At 41.5% G+C, this 17545-nt stretch overlaps 1 protein-coding gene across 4 annotated transcripts in view; it reads left to right on the top strand.

Moving 5' to 3' along the window:
- The window catches only part of Me3 (malic enzyme 3), a 206074-nt gene that overhangs the window by 126905 nt on the left and 61624 nt on the right, over positions 1-17545 (top strand). For all 4 annotated transcript variants that reach the window (XM_071616580.1, XM_071616581.1, XM_071616579.1 and 1 more), the window contains one exon: positions 7925-8000. In XM_071616580.1, coding sequence (XP_071472681.1) covers positions 7925-8000 — 76 coding nt within the window. The remainder of the gene's footprint in view (positions 1-7924; positions 8001-17545) is intronic.

The following is a 17545-nucleotide window of genomic DNA, read 5'->3' as shown; positions in this document are numbered from 1 at the left end:
AAACAGGAAAAACTTGGGAGAAGTCATCAGAACCTAAATTACTTTTGTCTTTGTACTGTTTCAGTTAGTAGCTATTAACAGTGAGATTCCTATGAGTGCCTCTATCCCAGATGCCCATCTTTGCAGCCCCAGGAGTTCTAGTTACTCAGAGGAGCCACCAGGCTTGAAGAGTACTCAGGCTGCATCTGCTTCCCACAGGATATCCAGCACCTGGGGATCCCCAGGCAGCCTAAAATTTACTCCAAAGCTGGAGATATCTCTGGGCTCAAAGCCAGGCGTGGGCCTTTTGGAGCGTCCCACCTCCCTGCTTCCCTTCATGCCTCCAGCAGGATGGTAACATCACACTTAAAATGAGTCACACAGCTGTCAAAGACAGGGCCCCTCCAGGCATTATTCATTCCCAGGGTTTTGGCTCCTTCTCAAGGACAGAAGGTTGAAACAGACCCAGCTACAGAACACAGAGTGCCTTGGCGCTCAAGTTAGTACCCCAAACATCTGGACAGGACTACCAAGGAAACCAGAGCAGCACCATGTGCTCAGAGAGTCTCACATTAGCACTGCTGCTCAGACTTACCATATTGGACAGGGTCAGACAAATATTAAATTTCATAAGTCTGTAAGGTTTTGTATTGGGTGGAGGTTTGCAAACCGCCTCAACTTATCCTCGCAGTCATTCTGTGATGAATAACACATTGTCCTTATTTTACTGATAAGAAAACTAAGGCCCAGAGAGGTGAAATGACTTGCCCCATATCACACACCTAATGGGGTCATATTTCTGAGATCCAAGAGATCCATGTGTGGATCTCAGTTCCCCCTTTATGACGCTGCCTCTTCATCTCATCTGTAGAACAATGATGTTGCACTGCATAAGCAGAGTGATGATGTACCCAAAGGGTCTGCCAGGGTCCTTGCAACAGAGACACTCAAAAAAGTTTATTGACCAAATCAATGAATGTGGATCTTTTTTGATTTGTTTTCTCTTTCAAGCTGTCCTTGACCTCATTCTCATTGAGTATGAGCTCTTGCAGCCAAAGTAGAGAACTTTTAGTCCCAACTGTGTATCACTAATGGCCCTTTTTAATTTCTAAAGGCCCTTTTTATTTTCCCCCCATTCACTCACCCATATAATGAAAGATTTTCCGCCTGCCACACTTTATGACCACCTTCCTCTTTTACCAGTAAAAGCCACATATAAAGGTCAGTCATGTCTTCTGCATTGATGAGGTAGCATTCTAGTTAAAATACTAATTTATAATTAGATACTATGAGCCAGGCGCCTTGATGAACATATTGTCAGCCTTTGAACCAGGATGATCTGACTCTTGATCACACTATTAAATCCTACACTAAGTCAGCAACACAAAGAGCTACCTACCATTTGTTGAGTTTTCATCATGTGCCAGCAGACACTATAATACATGCATCACCTTATTTAATCATTATAGCAAAGGTAAGAAGTAGGTGATGTTCCTTCTTCCAATCTACACTGAAATGAAGGATTGTCATCCAGGGCATGTGCATTTAACCCCGCATCTATGCTTCCTTCCCTTTGACATTTTTTCTAAAATTTCACTTGAGTGGCTTGCAACTTCTTTGCTTGTCAGTATTTTATATTATTGTAAATAGATTGAAAATCCCCACTCCAAGCTCTGTGTGTTTGTGTTCTCAGAGTGGAACTATGCAGAACCAGGAGGGAGTACTCCTGAGGCACCTAAATGTTCTTTCTGAGACCACTGAGAAGGAATGCAGAGGGGTGAGTTTCTGCACTCTTCAGCTGACCAGAACTTCAGTTGTAGGTTTAGGTGCACTTTGAGAAGTGGTAAAAAATCTCTTAATATATCTCAAAAGGTGATACTTTTGAAGGAAGATAAAGATATAATTCAGAGCATGAAATTATAGATACAAAAAAAAAGACTCTTCTGAAATTTTTAATAGCTCAAGTTTAAATGTTTAAAAAAAGTTCCTTTCAAGTATTCCATTCTCCCCCTTGCTCTTATTAACAAAGATGGCTTATTTTAATGTACTAGATAATTTCAGCAATCACACTTTTCCTGTGTTTACAATGAAGCACACTAAAGCTTTGCTAAAGTCTAAAATAGGTCATAGATCTTAACTTCTCAATATGTGACCTTTTTTTCTGAGCATCTTACTGAGTCTCTATCTGGGCTCTGGTCATAGAAAAAATGTTGAGAATCAAGGTTGTTTGGCTGAGAGATATTTCTAGAACAGGTCCAAATTAAGAGCATCCAGAAACCAGAAGTACATCCAAGGATTGGCTACTGATGATTAAGTGACTTTCCCAAGGTCGGTCTGGAGGTCATCAGTGAGCCTGGGGCTGAGACCCTTTTCTTCTAACTTAAAATAATTGGCTTCCTTGTTAGTGTAGGAGAGCAAATCTAATTTACTATATCTTCATATTTCTTAGTTGGGATGGATCCCTGTAAGCACAGACAGATTAACAAAAGAAAAAATTAAGAATATGTATACCTCTGGGAGAAACCCAGAGAATGAGTAATTCTCAAAGATCTTGGCTTTTGAGTTCAGACTTCTATATCATTTTGCACTGAAACATAGAAAGAAGATTGTTGGACAGCCAATAATGGTGAGGTAACTAAGAAACAAAGGTAAGGCTGTGACATGGGTTAAATTGATGTCACCTTTATTAATAAGAACTTCCAGTGATTTAGAATCATCATCTTCCTGATACAGAGATGACCTTCTTGCAAATGAGACTTCTTTTGTAGATGTAAATTTATCTTTAAACAAAATAATTTTTACTTGTTTTCAGAATTTCTCCTTGTGTTTGCAGTTTCTCAAAATAAATAGCTCGAAATAATCCTCAGTAGCATATTTTGGGGTGGCAGAGTCTGGTCTCCTATAGTCTGTCTATATGAGACCAAGGTCCAGCCACTCACTCACTGCTTGAAAGTCAGTACTTGAGAGCTGACAGTTGATAAGAAGGAAATCCATTTATTTACCTTAGGTCCTAAGAAGATGGGATGAGCTATCATCCTCAAAGCTCCATCTTGGAAAACTCAGGTACATGAAAGGGGCTCATTCCATCTTTGTAGGGTGTAGGGATTAACAGGTAGGAAACCTACATGTTGGGGGGAGTCTTCCTCAACCACAGTGTGTCTCCTTTTCTCTTCTTCTCTGACTAGAGAATTGCAATGGACCTTGACCTCTGGGAGCTATTTTGTATAGTTCTTTAGAGAGACCTATTATTTTCTCCAAGTTAAACCTCATAGCAGTTGACATGCTTTGTGTTAGTTTATGTACAGAACTAAGGAATAAGGAGGGGCATTACATATTCTGATGTAATCTGAGGGTCACCAGATGTACTGGGTTCTGTAAATCTAAAGAAAGATTATTTAGCATTTTACATCTTCATTATTTAAATGCAGCTTCTCTTTGGGATTGAGAGAAGGAGTAACCGTGCAAAGGACAACCCACAAAGGAGTGCCCCACTGGTACACAGTCATGGGTATTTGGGGTACCATATTCTTGATGTCCTACATTAGCATTATCATCCTGTGTGACTATGCTCTAGATGAACTGACAGGGAAGAAATATTAAAGCCACATCTATGGGTGAAAAACAAACTCATATGAGAGGTGTCTCTAGCAAGACCTCCTCAAGTTATACCTCAGAGTGGCAGCTGAAAAGACCTGGCCTAAGAGTTCTTTAAAAGGTTTTAGGTTTATAGGTTCAACTTGGCTCGTTTATCCTACTGACACCACTACCCCTACTTAAACTTCAGAAAACTTATGTGTAACTATTATTTTCATCCAGGGAAATCCTTGAGGCTCGTTATTATCCACTCAGTATAATTTGACAAACTTAAGCTTCATAGAGATCATCTTTAGATACAAGTTCCAATCCAATGCTTAGTTTTTGTCTTAACTGATATGTCATTTCAAAATGGCCTTGCAAATGCCTGTAAAAGGGAAGGGAAAAAATCTTTTCTGCTATGCATCTTGTGTTCCGAAGCTGAGGACCTATAAATTAGACTTACCAGAGACAAATTAACAAGAGAAAAACAAAAAATATGTCCATTCTGCATTGGAGCATTCATGAGTACCCAAAGGGGTGGATAGAATTTGGGATTTAATACTATTCTAGATCAAAACAAAGGAAAGGGGAGTTGGGGCTTTGGAAGGACAGGAATTTTAAAGAGGTGTCCAGAAAAAGTATGGCAACAAGTTCTGTTGTGCAGATTTAAATCAGTGCCTTCTTCACTGATAAGAGTCCTTCTTTTGATACAGGAGAGAGAGGTATTTGGTCAAATGGAAATTTTTTTATGAATGTAAATTTCCTTTACAAAAATAAAACTGTGCCCAATTTTTAGAGGTTCCCCACATCCCTGATTGATGCAAAGTAACAGTTTGTTGGGAGCCATGTGTGAGCCGTGTGTGAACTGGGCAATGTTTGATCCATTAAGGAAGGGAAGCCGCTTTTCCAGGAACTCCTAGGTGAAATTCCCCGGTTCAAGAAAGCCCAGATCATGCTGGCATCCTGACCTAGCCCACAACTCCAAGTTCAAACACAGCTGCCGGAGATGGGCATAACCTGCCAAGCACCAGCAACCTGTTTATCTCCACTCCCATCCTGTCCCTGCTGAAGGAGATCCCTATCCATCCCCTTTGGTCTGTACCAATATAAATAAAGCAAGGGCAGGCCTTTTCTTTGTTAGAAGTCGGACCCCTCTGGTCAGCTCAACCTGTCACACCCCTGCTCTGCAAATATATAATTCTTGCCTTTTTATTTCTTGATATATTACTTTCATAACTTATTTCAGAACCAGCCCATCTCTCCAATGGGTACTTACTCCCTCGCCCATGCAGGACTAAAGAGGCATGCTTTGGGGTGGCAGACTCAGGTACCCTTCACCTACAGCTTGCTCTCAAACCTTATGAGTTAAGTCAAATGTCTAAACTGCTCCCTTCAATGTAGTGCATAACACCTTTTTTAATCAGCTTTTTTGTCACTATGACCAAAAGGCCTGAAAAAAAAAAAATTAGAGGAGGAAAAGTTTATTTGTTGCTCATGGTTTCTGAGACACAGTCCATAGTTGACTGACTCTATTCCTCCAGGCTTAAGGTGAGGTAGAACATCACAGCGAACGGGTATGGAAGAGGAAAGCTGCTCAGGAAATGGCAATCAGGGAGAAGAGTGAGAGCTCCACTTACCAGAGACACTGAAAGCATGCCTCCAGTGACCTGTCTCCTCCGGCCACACCCTACCTGCCTACAGTTACTGCCTAGTAAATCCATTTTGGTGGATTAATCTACTGATTAGATCATACCTCTCAAAGTCTAATCATTTCATCCCTGAAAATTCTTGTGTTGTCTCATTAACTTCTGGGGGACACTCTAAATCATACAGGGCCCTGAACCCCACATCTTGAATGTTTTCCTTTGCCTTTGCCCATCCACCATCCTCCAGGTGTTCATTTCCCTGCTACAAGATAACATTGCATTGTAGCATTGCATGTAACTTGGAGCACATAACAGGTTAGCACATAACAAGATAGCATAGCATTGTCCAGCACCACCCAGCATTAGCCAGCACAGTGCACATGACCTCTGAGTCGGATACAAGATAATACCCCTGCAAATTGCCTGTGCTCTGACTCTGATCTGACTTTATTCAACACTTTTCATCTTTATCCCTCAACCATTGTCGTTATTAATTTATTCGCCTCTCCATTTATTAAAAAATTTGTCTTGCATATCTGTTATTGACTAACCCTGGTGTTACAGTGATGTACACTATCAAAAATAAGTGCAGACCTTGCCTTCATGAAGCTTCTGGTCTAATTGGGGTGTGAAGGTATATTACCTGAGTAGCCACATAAATAAATGTTGTAAGTTTGCATATGTAGAAATGAGGAACTTGGAGCACATAACAAGGAGCCTCTACTTTGGTTTGGCATTATCAAAAGAACATGTAACAATTAACTAAAGAAGAGTGAGAAGAGGCAGCTGTACCAGGCAGAAAGATAGTATATGAACTGCCCTGAGGTAGAAAGAACATGGCACATGAAGGACTGGAAAGAAGGCCAGTGTGGCTGACCAGCAGAGAATGGGAGGAATGAGCCTTTGCTTTGTCTTGCCTTTGAGTCACAGTGGTGGAAGATTAGATCATTAATTTTTCAGATGTCCTAAGTATGAACTCTACACATGTCAGGTAGACAGTTAAATACAAAGATCTAGAGAAAGGGCTCTAAAACTAAGAACGATTTTATTCTCCCAGGGTACATTTGCTAATATCTGGAGACATTTTTAGTTGTCACAACAGAATGTGAGGTGCTACTGGCATCTAGTGAGTAGAGGCCAGGGATGCCACAAAACATTCTACAATGCACATGACAGCTCCACTCCTCAAAGCAAAGAATTGCCCAACCCAAAATATCATTAGTGCCAAAGGTAAGAAATCCTAGTTTTCAGATATCTGAGAATCATTGGCCAAATGCATTGACATTGATGAGATCACATAGAGAGAGAATAACAGTAAGAAGGAAATGTCTCTCCTGATCAGCAGTAATCAACATCTCTGCTCAGTTCTTTCAGATTCCAGCTGCAATAGTTCGGGGGTTTGTTTTTGTTTTTTCCCCAGTCCCCCTGTATATGCAGAGTTCAACAGTCAGTGACTTGGGAAGATTTAATACACATATTTATGAGCTCATCCCCTCTGCAGCTCCTTCCTCTTCAGCATTTTCCCCCTGCACTTCCTGGCTGTTATTCTACCCAAGCTCTATTCTCTGATACTTCAACCTAGTAAAACCTTCACTTTCTGCTGCCCTAAGTTTCTTGAAGATTGAACTGCCCTCAGGCAAAGAGCTGCAAATTCACAAATTTCAAAAGGTGTAATTCTTTCTTTCAAAAGAAAGCTAACCTACATTTAGCTAACCTCCATTGCCATAAACACACACACACACACACACACACACACACACACACACACACTTCATAACATAACAATAATATAATTGTTTAGTAATAAAAATTTTATAATTGTTATGTGCAGGAAGATTATTCTATATAAGCTACTATGTCACTACCAGAAGCCAGAAGTCTTGTCGTTATTTTTAGGACAATAGAGACTTGGGCATGTTTAATGGTTGATGACAGATCAGTGGGACATCAACTAGAGTGAGTGAGAGAGAAAGGAAGCCCCCCCCCCCCACACACACACACACAAAAAAAAATACTTATATCCTCTTACTACTGATCCCAGGGCAGAAGACTCATATCCACATACTTTAGGTCTAAACATTTAATGTTCTAAACCAAGCTAATAAGCTATTAAATAAAATATGTTCTACTAACTTATATTTAGAAACATACCTTCTTGATGGGCTGGAAGGCCAAGTTTGAATTTGGCCAGTGATGCAGAGAAAACTATCCAATGACTAGAACCCCATCCCATTTCCATCCCTGTTCCATACCCCACTTCAGAGACCTCATGCACATGAGTCTTGATATCTCAACCTACATGTCCAAGTTCTAGTCATAGCTCCAAGTCTAGGAGTCCAACCACTGCAGTGTGATCTGTACTCAGGAGGAGGGACCTGGGGAGGAGAACCACAGCTTCTGAAGCATCCTTAGGGTCATACAGTCTGTGAATTCTGGGGTCCTGGATAACTGGTATAGAGGGAGAGAAAAAGGTGCAGACTCTGGAAAACATAGGCTGGGGGGGGCACATTCCTTGGCCCCATGGGCTCTAGCCCCCATGGAGAAGAATAATAGGAGGAGGGCAAGAATAAGACCTTCCAAATTTGGGGCTTTGGGAAGGGATCACTTTTACCCAGGTTTATGTGCAAAATTAAGTGATGCAATGATACCAAGCACTCATGATCTTTGCTTTGTTCCAAGTCTGACTGCCTGGTTTCTCTGTGTATATGTGTTTGTTTCCCTAGCGGGCTGTTTATCACCATTCATGACAAAGGCCATCTTGCAACAATGTTGAACTCTTGGCCAGAAGACAATATCAAGGTATGATCTTATTTTCATTGCTATTGCTCTAATGTTGGGTGAATCCTTTCAACTTGCCATCAGTCATTTCCGCCTATAAAGTGGGGATTATGATGCAGAAGGATACATACTGCACACCTTTCTCAAGACCAGACCAGAGACCTGTTATAGCAAAACCACAGAGCAGAGATTTACATTAACAAGGCACCCATATGAAATTGCCTATCATCATTGTCACCACCATCATCATCATCCAGAATATATATTCATCATATCTGCTAAATATATAGTGCCAATTTCCGTAATGAATACGGGGGAAATCAGACCCTATTTTCAAGTAGCTGTCATGCCATAAAGGAAATAAAATATACACACTGTTTTAGTCAGCTTTTTCGCTGCTGTAACTAAAAGACCCAACCAGCACAATTGTAGATGAAGAAAAGTTTATTTGAGGGCTCACAGTTTTAGAGTTCTTAGTCCATAGAAGGCTGGCTCTATTCCTCGGGGCTCAAGGTGAGGATGAACATCATGGAGGAAGAGTGTGGCAGAAGGAAGCAGTTCACATGGTGATCAGGAAGCAGAGAGAGATGTCTCCACTTTCCATTTACAAATATATACCATACCCCAAAGACATGCCCCCAATTCCCATCTCCTCCAGCCATACCCTACCACTTTAGTTACCACTCATTAAATCCCATCAGGGGGATTATTTCACTGATTGGGTTAAGACTCTTCCAACCCAATCATTTGTCCTCTGAACCTTCTTTCATTGTCTCACATGTGAGCTTTTGGAGGATGCCTGAGATCCAAACCACAACACACACCAAAGACTAGCAAGGCAGAACTTGACCAGAGAAAATTAAAGTCTACAGGAAGAACTGAGGGTAGACAAAGAGACTACTTTTAGCTCAGGGGAAGTCTTGGATGACTTCAAGAGGAAAAAGACAGTAGAAGAGGTCCTTGAGTTTAGACCAGTCAGGCATTGTAGACTGGGGTATAGCTGAGGATCTTCTACACAAAGCTTCTAGTGAGCAGTGTTTTCCCTCTCGGTTCATGGACCCCAGGTGTGCACGACAGTAGGGCTATATATACAGAATGACAAAGCAAACCTGGAACTTCTTCCTGGAGTACCAATTTTAATAATAAAAAAAAAACTTAGGGAGAAAACATTTTTATATAACAAACAGGATAGAATATGGAATGCAACTGTTATGTTAATTTTTTAACATAAAACATATACAACTTTGCAGAAATTTATTAGCCTCTGGCTAAATCTCCAGATCTCCTCCTACCATAAGGATTTCTATGGACAAGTTTGAGGGTCTCTACCATCAATGGTCATTGTCACTTCTGAAAACAACATGAGTGAAACAAAATACAAAACATCTTCTGGCTGCCTAGTGAGAGTATATCTGGTACATGATCCACGAAGCACTGGAGCTAACCAAGTGTGGTACAAGTAGTCCTTAGGGCCAAGGCTCACACCACCCTGCCTCCACTGGGAGGCTGTGACACTCCAACATTATTTTCTCTCCAGGGCCTCCCTCCTCCCTCTATCCCTGCCAGTTTGCCTTCTACAAAAGGCACCAAATACAGCTTCTTTCTCCTACCTGTCTTTGTGTTCCACCCACTTCTGACCCTCTCTGGGAAGTGTTAGCATGCAGAACCACAGCAGGTAGGGGGATGGTGGAGCAGGACTTCTGTGTGCATGTGATTTGCCCTGTGCTTCTCTTTCCTGCCTATCTGCTTAGACTCCAGTTATATGTAGGCCTTGGCCTTTCAGGTTTGGGTCTCAGTCCCAGGGAATCAATTTTCCAGAGCATGTCTAGGATGAAGCTATCATAAAATCTTGAGAACATTGAGAAGAGCCAGTTCACTCGAAGGGGAACAAACTCCAGGCTAACCTGAGTAGGCATTGCTGAGGGCCTGCAAGCTAATCTTTTTCACGTTCCTGGACAGTGCAACCATGGGAAACCTTGGACATAGTAGGCAATCAGGAAATGCTTGCTGAGTTGAATGAACTCAGTCAACAACTGTGTTGAGCAACTTCCATGTATCAGGCACTGTGCCAGGAACAGCAGAGGGGTCCCCATTAATAAACAGTGTACTTTTTTATAAATTACAAGTAAACAGAAGAAGGAAAAGCTCCCCCCCCCCATGCACACCAACTTAAGCAGAAATAAAAAGGCACCCATTCCTTTAGGCTGGCACTGGGATGGATTTCAGGTTTCAGTTGCTTCGTTTCATAGGGCACAATTTGTAAAAATGTTACCAGGGCCATGCTGCGAGAGATGCAAAATAAGAAAAGCATGAACTCTGTCCCCAAAATGCTTTATATTAAGGTTGGAAAACCATAATATGAATTCAAAATAGAAACTTAGGGGGCTGGGGTTGTAGCTCATGGGTAGAGCACTTGCCTAGTATGTGTGAGGCACTGGGTTTGATCCTCGGCACCACATTAAAAATAAACGAATAAAATAAAGTTATTTCGTTCATCTACAACTAAAAATATTTTAAAGAAAAAGAAACTTAGGAGCCAAATATCCACTGAATTCACTGAACATATTTTGAGACTCTTCTAAATATGGAGTGCTAATTACCAGAAGATGGAGACATGATTTTAGAGGAAGAGAAATGGAGGCTTTGGGATCACCCTAGAAGAAGTGGGACTCAAACAAGCCCAGAGAGACATCCACACCCTTAAGAACAGTGTAAGTTATGAGCAGATCTGGGCCAGTGAGAGGCATCTAACTCAGTTGCACTTGGTCATCATTCAATAAACACCTACTCTATAAGAGTTCCTGGGGACTAACCCTAATAATGTGTGTACACATTGAAGGGAACTTGAGTGGACATTGTTATTACCAGAGGTGGCAGATATAGCTGTAGCACACAGAGCCTAGGGGCCACTGTGGAGGGGTTCTTACCTGGGAATCAGAGGCCCCAAATGAGCAGTAGGATACATCAATTTGGTCCTGAATAATAGTTGAAATTTTTGAATTTTTAGACAAACTTTCTTGCAGATTTTGAAATTTTTAAATGACATTTTAGACACATCCAAAATGCTTTTCAATACAGAATTTGGAAACAGGCTAGAATATTGTGTGGAATTCAGCTATATAGTGAGTAGAGAAGGCTTTTAAAGTCATTCCCCTTTTCAAGTTTTTTTCCCATTTATTTATTATTGATTCTTTTTAGTTATATATAACATTAGGATACATTTTTGTATAATCCCAAAAGCATGGAATATAATTTGCTCTAATTCAGTCCCCAGCACATGCCCTCTCCCCGCTGCTCTCTCATCCTGCTTCCCTCCCTCTACTCTACTGATCTTTCTATAGTTTATTTATAGTATTTTTAAGTTAATGTCTTATAAATATACTTGATGTTGAGATTCACTGTGCTATATCATGGATGTACATATGAAAGTTCAGTAAGATTCATTCCATTCTTCTTCCCTTTTCCTGTCTCTCCTTCCTCTCCCTCAATCCCCTTTGTCTGTTCTACTGATCTTTCCTCTATTTTGATGGAATCCCTCTCCCTTTTATTTCCTTTCTCACTCTCTCTCTCTCTTTCTTCCTTGCCCACAACCCCATTTTGGATTAGCTACCATATATCAGAGAAAACATTCAACCTTTGAGTTTTGGGGACTGGCTTATTTTATTTAGCATGATAGTCTGTAGTTCCATCCATTTATCAGCAGATACCATGATTCCATTCTTATCTATGGCTGAGTAATACTCCATTTTTTATATATGTCACATCATTTTTAAATAAGGTTGTTTATTTTTAAAAATATCAAAATCCGTGGATTTCTGGGTCCTCTGAGAAAACCAAAAGCTCTGAATATTGAACCTATAGTTTGACATGTAATCAAGCCCACTATGGCTGATTGGACTGCACCTGACACACACCAGACCCCAACCCTGCCCCACTCACTGGGCTTTTTCTGAATGTTCCTTCTCCCTCTCACAGGGTACCCTTTCAGAGACTCAGAAAGTTCTAAGTCATATAACTTTCTTGTTTCCTGATGTGTTTCTACAGTTGTCTTAAAAAGAGGCAACAGTCTCCCTACCTAGGTAGGGGATCTCTGTTCATTGTCCCTTGCATGGCACTTTGGAGCTCATGTAGGACTTCACCGTTTGATCAGATCTTCATAGGCACTGTGATCTGTGTGCAGTATGGACTGCTTCTGAAACCCCCAAGGTGGGTCTTGAAGAACAGAGAGTGTTTTGTTCAGATGAGCAAGCTGAGGTTAAGTGGTGTGCCCAAGAGAACCTCTAAGCATCAGTGCCCAACCCAGACCTTGCTGCTTAGCAGCCTCTCCCCCAGCTGCAAGCTGGGGAGGAAGAGTTTTTCAAGGTTGAGGTATCTTTGGACCCTGGTGTCACTGACTTCCTGGTGGGAAAGGAGGGCAGATTTGGAGGAGCTTCTGAATCAACATGTAAAGTAAAAAATGACTTTCTGTGATTTCTCAGTGAGAAAGCAGAACTGCAAACATATGTAAGAGAAGTAAACTGTGAGAGAAACGGGGCCAAAGCCCAAGACTGAGGAGTATATGAGGTTTTGTGAGCCCTTCTTGTTTAGGAAGGAGGAGGAAGGCCACAACAGGCCACCCAGAACTGTCCAGCATAAATCAAAACGAGGAGTGAGAATTGCTTTTCTGACTCTTTCCCACAGTGGCCCTTGCCTGGAGCCAGAGAAAGGCTCAGCTAGGAATCATCCTCCTCCCCAACACTTTTCACAGGCTCCTAAATCTCCCCCTCACCCAATCTCAACAGCTTCTGAGAAGAAGGGCTGAGAGGTAGATGGGTAGGGAGCCCAGGAAGCGTCCTCTGCTGCTAGGCACCAACCACAGAGATATTTTAAGCTGGACCAAATTGCTAGGGCCAAGCTTACCTGTCACGCACAGGACAGGCTTGTGTTAAACCCCACTCTGAGCTCAGTGTCAAGAGATTGGGATGTTCCTGGAAATGTCTCTGAGATAGAAATTAGCATATTAGGTAGTGTTCTTGGGTCAACACCCATGGAAGGAAAGGAGGCAAGATAGACCAGAAGGAGAGGCTGGACTGCACTTTGAGAGTGCAAGGAAAACCATGCTGAGCCCAGGAGGAGGCTCTGAAGCTAGAACAACCCTTCAAAGATCCTGAGCTGGGGCAAGGGAGTGGGCCTTCAGACTCCTGCAATGATAAGTCATTGGTAGCAGGCTATCCTTGGAATGGAGTGTCATGTTGGGCAAGATGGCTTTCTTCACTAGACGAAATTCCTCAAAGTAGACCGACAGCTGAAAATAGCAATGAGGAAAGATCTTTCCATAGGATGATCTTGGGCAGCACATCACCATATCCACCTCACACAGTTTTTTTTTTTATTATACTAAGTAAGTTCTTTACGTAGATTAACCCACTGAATTCTCCTGACAACCTGTGATAGAGGTCATTATTATTATTGCTGCTTTATAGACGTGAAAACTGAGTTAAGTTTTTTGCAAGTAAGGAGTAGAACCAAAATTTGAAACTAAAGTCTATGCATTGTCTATGTTGTGGAGGTGAGGAGAAAGAAAAAGAAGAGGAAGAGGAAAAAAGGAAAGATGAGAGGGAAGAATGAAACAAAAGGAAGAGGAAGGAGAGGGTTGTACACATAGTGTTGCAGGCAGCCCATGACCATAGCTACAAGCCATACAAGTCCCACAGCAAGCAAAGAATCATATCCTCAGGTCAGTCTTGTGTCAATCCCATTGAGTCACTTAAGACTATAGGTCTGAGGTAGGTAGGCAAAGAAAAAAACGCAACATACCACCCCCAAATCTCCAAATCTCCCACTAGTCATCTGAAAAACAAGGAAGTTATGAGTTATAAAACTTCCAAGCAAGGAAAAGGTGATTCTGTCATTCCATAAAATTGCTGCTGGGATTTACAACTGAAAGATGCTGCCCAGGTTTTCCCTAAGCCTTTTGATGATCTACAGAACCCTTGGGAGACAAACCCCATCCAAAACTTAGCAAATAAGAAGTTATCTATTTACTCAACATTAGCTCCATTGTTGTCATGGAAAATGGGGTGTAGCATCTGTTCTCTGAACTTGTAAATCTTCACCAACTCTCAATTTCTGTTCAGTGCAGAAATAACTTTCTGCTCTGTGTTGTATTTATCACATTTTCAACATTTATTGAGTATGTATCACATTATTACTTGTCCCTCAAGAGTTTAGAGGTACTATAAAGGACGAGGAAATGTATATAACTGTAAATTAAGAAGAAGATGAGGGAAAATTCAAAGGGTAAATTGGGCTTAGTCTACAGAAAATTTAAATGTCAGTCTAAGATGTTTAAGTTTTTTTATAGGAATGGAACTACTGGATATTTGGGGCAAGAATGCGGTATATCTAGATGTGCTTTGGAAAAAATTTAATGAAATGGGGCAGGTACAAGAATGGAGAGAAGAGCTAGAAGACCAATGTGTAGACAACTGAGAGGTGGACAGCAGGTCCACGGAAGAAGCCCTGGTATGAAGACTATGAAACAGATGTCATAAATATGAAGCAGGTGAAATCAGCAGAACATGGTTGACAAATGGCCACGGTTGACTAATGACAGAGAAGAATCAAAGCCTAGATTGTTTAGAACTTGAGATATGTGGGGAAACAGGAGGGAAGACAGCAGAGTAAAAAAGGTTCAGAAGGAGTAAGAAGGAAAAGAGAATTTGTTTTTTAATTTGTTTGTTTGGGAGTTTATTTGTGGAATTTGAGAAGAACATTGCACCTCCAAGGGGCAGTGCCTAGCAAGTTAGCTACAAGCATCATCTACTTAAGAAACAATAGCAGAAGGCTTTGGGATGGATGAAGATGTCAAGTTTCAAATGCTGTTAAACCCACATGGCCAGACTTTCTTAAAAGTTGCATTTACCACAGTCCCTCTGCCCTTAGTTTCTCTTAAATTCACTCACTTGACAGATAATTATTACATGTTTTTTCTGTGGTAATTCTGAACTACAGAGATTAAAAAACAATTTGAAAACCTAAAGTATAATCTTTGCTCCAAATGATAATCATCGTTATAACCATAAGAGCAGTGACCATTTGCTGGTCACCTTTATTTTATTCAAGGCACCAGGTTTAAATGAGACATGTATTATTTCATTTCATCTTTATAACAATATGAAAAGTTAGGTATTATTATTTTACCCATTTTGTGGAAAATTAAAGCTAAGAAAAGTTATCTATTTACTCAAGGTTACATATGGCACATTATCAAGGAGCCTAGATTCAAATACTCAACACCAAAGCCCCTTCCGTAACCTTTAGACTATTTAGTAATATAAGAATAATATGCATTCTAAAAAATGTTAAAATGATGTATTACTCCATTTCCCTAATGGAACCCACCTGAGGCTGGGTTATGTATAAAGAAAATAGGTTTATTCATCTCTTTTAGTTTGGGACATTTAAGGGCATGGTTCTGGCATCAGCTCAGCTTGGTGAGGACCCCATGACAGATGGCCTCACAATAACAGGATCATGTGTGGAAGGGAGGGATCACATGAAGAAACAGGAAGCCACAGAGAGTGTGGAGGGACCAGCCTTAGTTTTTTTATAATTCACTCTTATAAACACTGAGATCCCAAAAGAACTACTTTAATCTCCTCAGAGGAGAGTGTCCCCAGTGACCCAAGAGCTTCCCACTAGGCCCCACCTTTAAAGATTCCACCCCCTCTACATTGCCACACTGGGGATCAATCCTCCAACACATGAACCCTTGGGAGACAAACCCCATCCCAGACTTAGCAAATAAGAAATGAAATGTTATCACCATCCAATGTTTACGTAGCACCTCGTGCAGGTCTTGGCATCCAGTAGGTAATTAATAAATATTTGTGAAAGGCAGGCAGGTGACAGAAGTGTGTAATAGATATAACAAGTATTAACTGTTCAGGGGAAAAAGAAAATGCATTATATTTTAATGGAGGGTTTGTGCTTTTAGAAAATAGGGAGAAGGGCCTTCTAGGAAGGAGAAATATAGAAGTCAAGAGAGATATATGGTAAGTGCATCTGGGGAGAGTCTGGGGAGAGTGAGGAGACCACTGGCCAAAGGATGCAACTATATTCAGCTGTATATACAGAGATAAGTTTCAGAAGATATGTTGGGTTCAGGTCATTAAAGAGTTAGATGTTTTTTACTTTATGCTATAGATAGAAGACACTAAAGACCTCTGAGTCTGGAAATGCCACAATGATAGTTTTTGGTACACTGAATCTGATATTGGTTGGCAAGGAGAGATTAGAAGGAAGAAAAGACAAGTGGCAAACAGTCTGTGAAGCTATTGCAGCAAACCAACCATTCCACCATAGGATTGAGGGTGGACAACAGGTGGAGGAGAGGCATCCCCTCAGAGGGGTTGCAGCAGAATGCCCTTGGACACTTCCAGGCTGGGAAGGCACCTCACCATCCCAGGGTTGTAGGGACAATGTCCTGGAGTACCTGAGGTCCTCAGTTTAATTTCATGTCACTCACTGTCCCCTCAGCAGATAGAAAGATTCTGAGAGAATAGGAACCAAAATAAGGAAGGTTTGATTAGGAGAGATGGTAGAAAGATGCTCAGAGTTCCAGCCCTCAGAGGCAGTATAAGGACACAAGCTCCTGCCAGGAGAGCTGCCAAGATGAGGTCAGAGGTGGGCTACAGAGAGGGTGATACTGAGGCAGGATATGACTTTACCAAGAACACAGGTGCTTTCACCCAGTGGAAGGGGGCAGTGATGGAGCCCTGAACCAGGAACCAAAGCCTGATTAGAAGTTTGCCCTGCCACATACACAAGCAAGATGACCTTGGTGAGATAACCAATGTGAAAACATCCAGCCCAGTGCCTGGCACATGACCGATACCTAACAAATACGAGTAGAACATTAAGCTCTTGAGCTTCAGTTTGCTCACCTGTAAAACAGTTAACAGTCTCAGACATTTCTACCTGCCCAGGCCGTTGGGAGGGTCAGATGGGATGTGGGCTGTGAGCACTCTCCACAGAGGTCATGGACCAATGTAAGAGGGGACATCATGATTTCCATGGGTCTATTGCACTCTCCCCAACCCTCTTTCCAGAAGTAGAGAAGTGTTTTTTGATATTGCTACAATTCTACCAAAAGGCAGCACCAGCCCTTGTGCGCTCTCACCCCTGGAGAGAGAGAACCAAGATGAGAAGATACCATGGACTCTTTGGGTACTGGATCATAAATTATTTCAGGTCAAGAATGGATCTTCATTTCCTTATTCCTGGTGCACTCAACATTGTCACTCCGTAGATTAATCTAAACCCTGTGGGTACCATGCTTGGGACCAACCAGGATATTCATAGCTTGAAGCTGGTCCTACATCCTGGTCCAAAGCCAGGTTCCAGTGGAGGGATAGTAAACTAATCTATAAACAATTTCACTGACACTCTGATAGGTTGTTGTTGGCCTGATTTCACTGTCTGATTTCTGCTTGACTTTCCATTCTTTCCTTTCATGTAAGCTATACCTCCTAGTTCTTCCCCCCACATATTACATCCCCCACCTCTACCCTGTCTCTTTTTAT

Source organism: Marmota flaviventris, chromosome 9 (genome assembly GCF_047511675.1).
Source record: "Marmota flaviventris isolate mMarFla1 chromosome 9, mMarFla1.hap1, whole genome shotgun sequence".
Taxonomy (NCBI): domain Eukaryota; kingdom Metazoa; phylum Chordata; class Mammalia; order Rodentia; family Sciuridae; genus Marmota; species Marmota flaviventris.
Note: the sequence above shows the minus strand (reverse complement) of the source record. Positions and strands in the feature narration are given on the sequence as shown.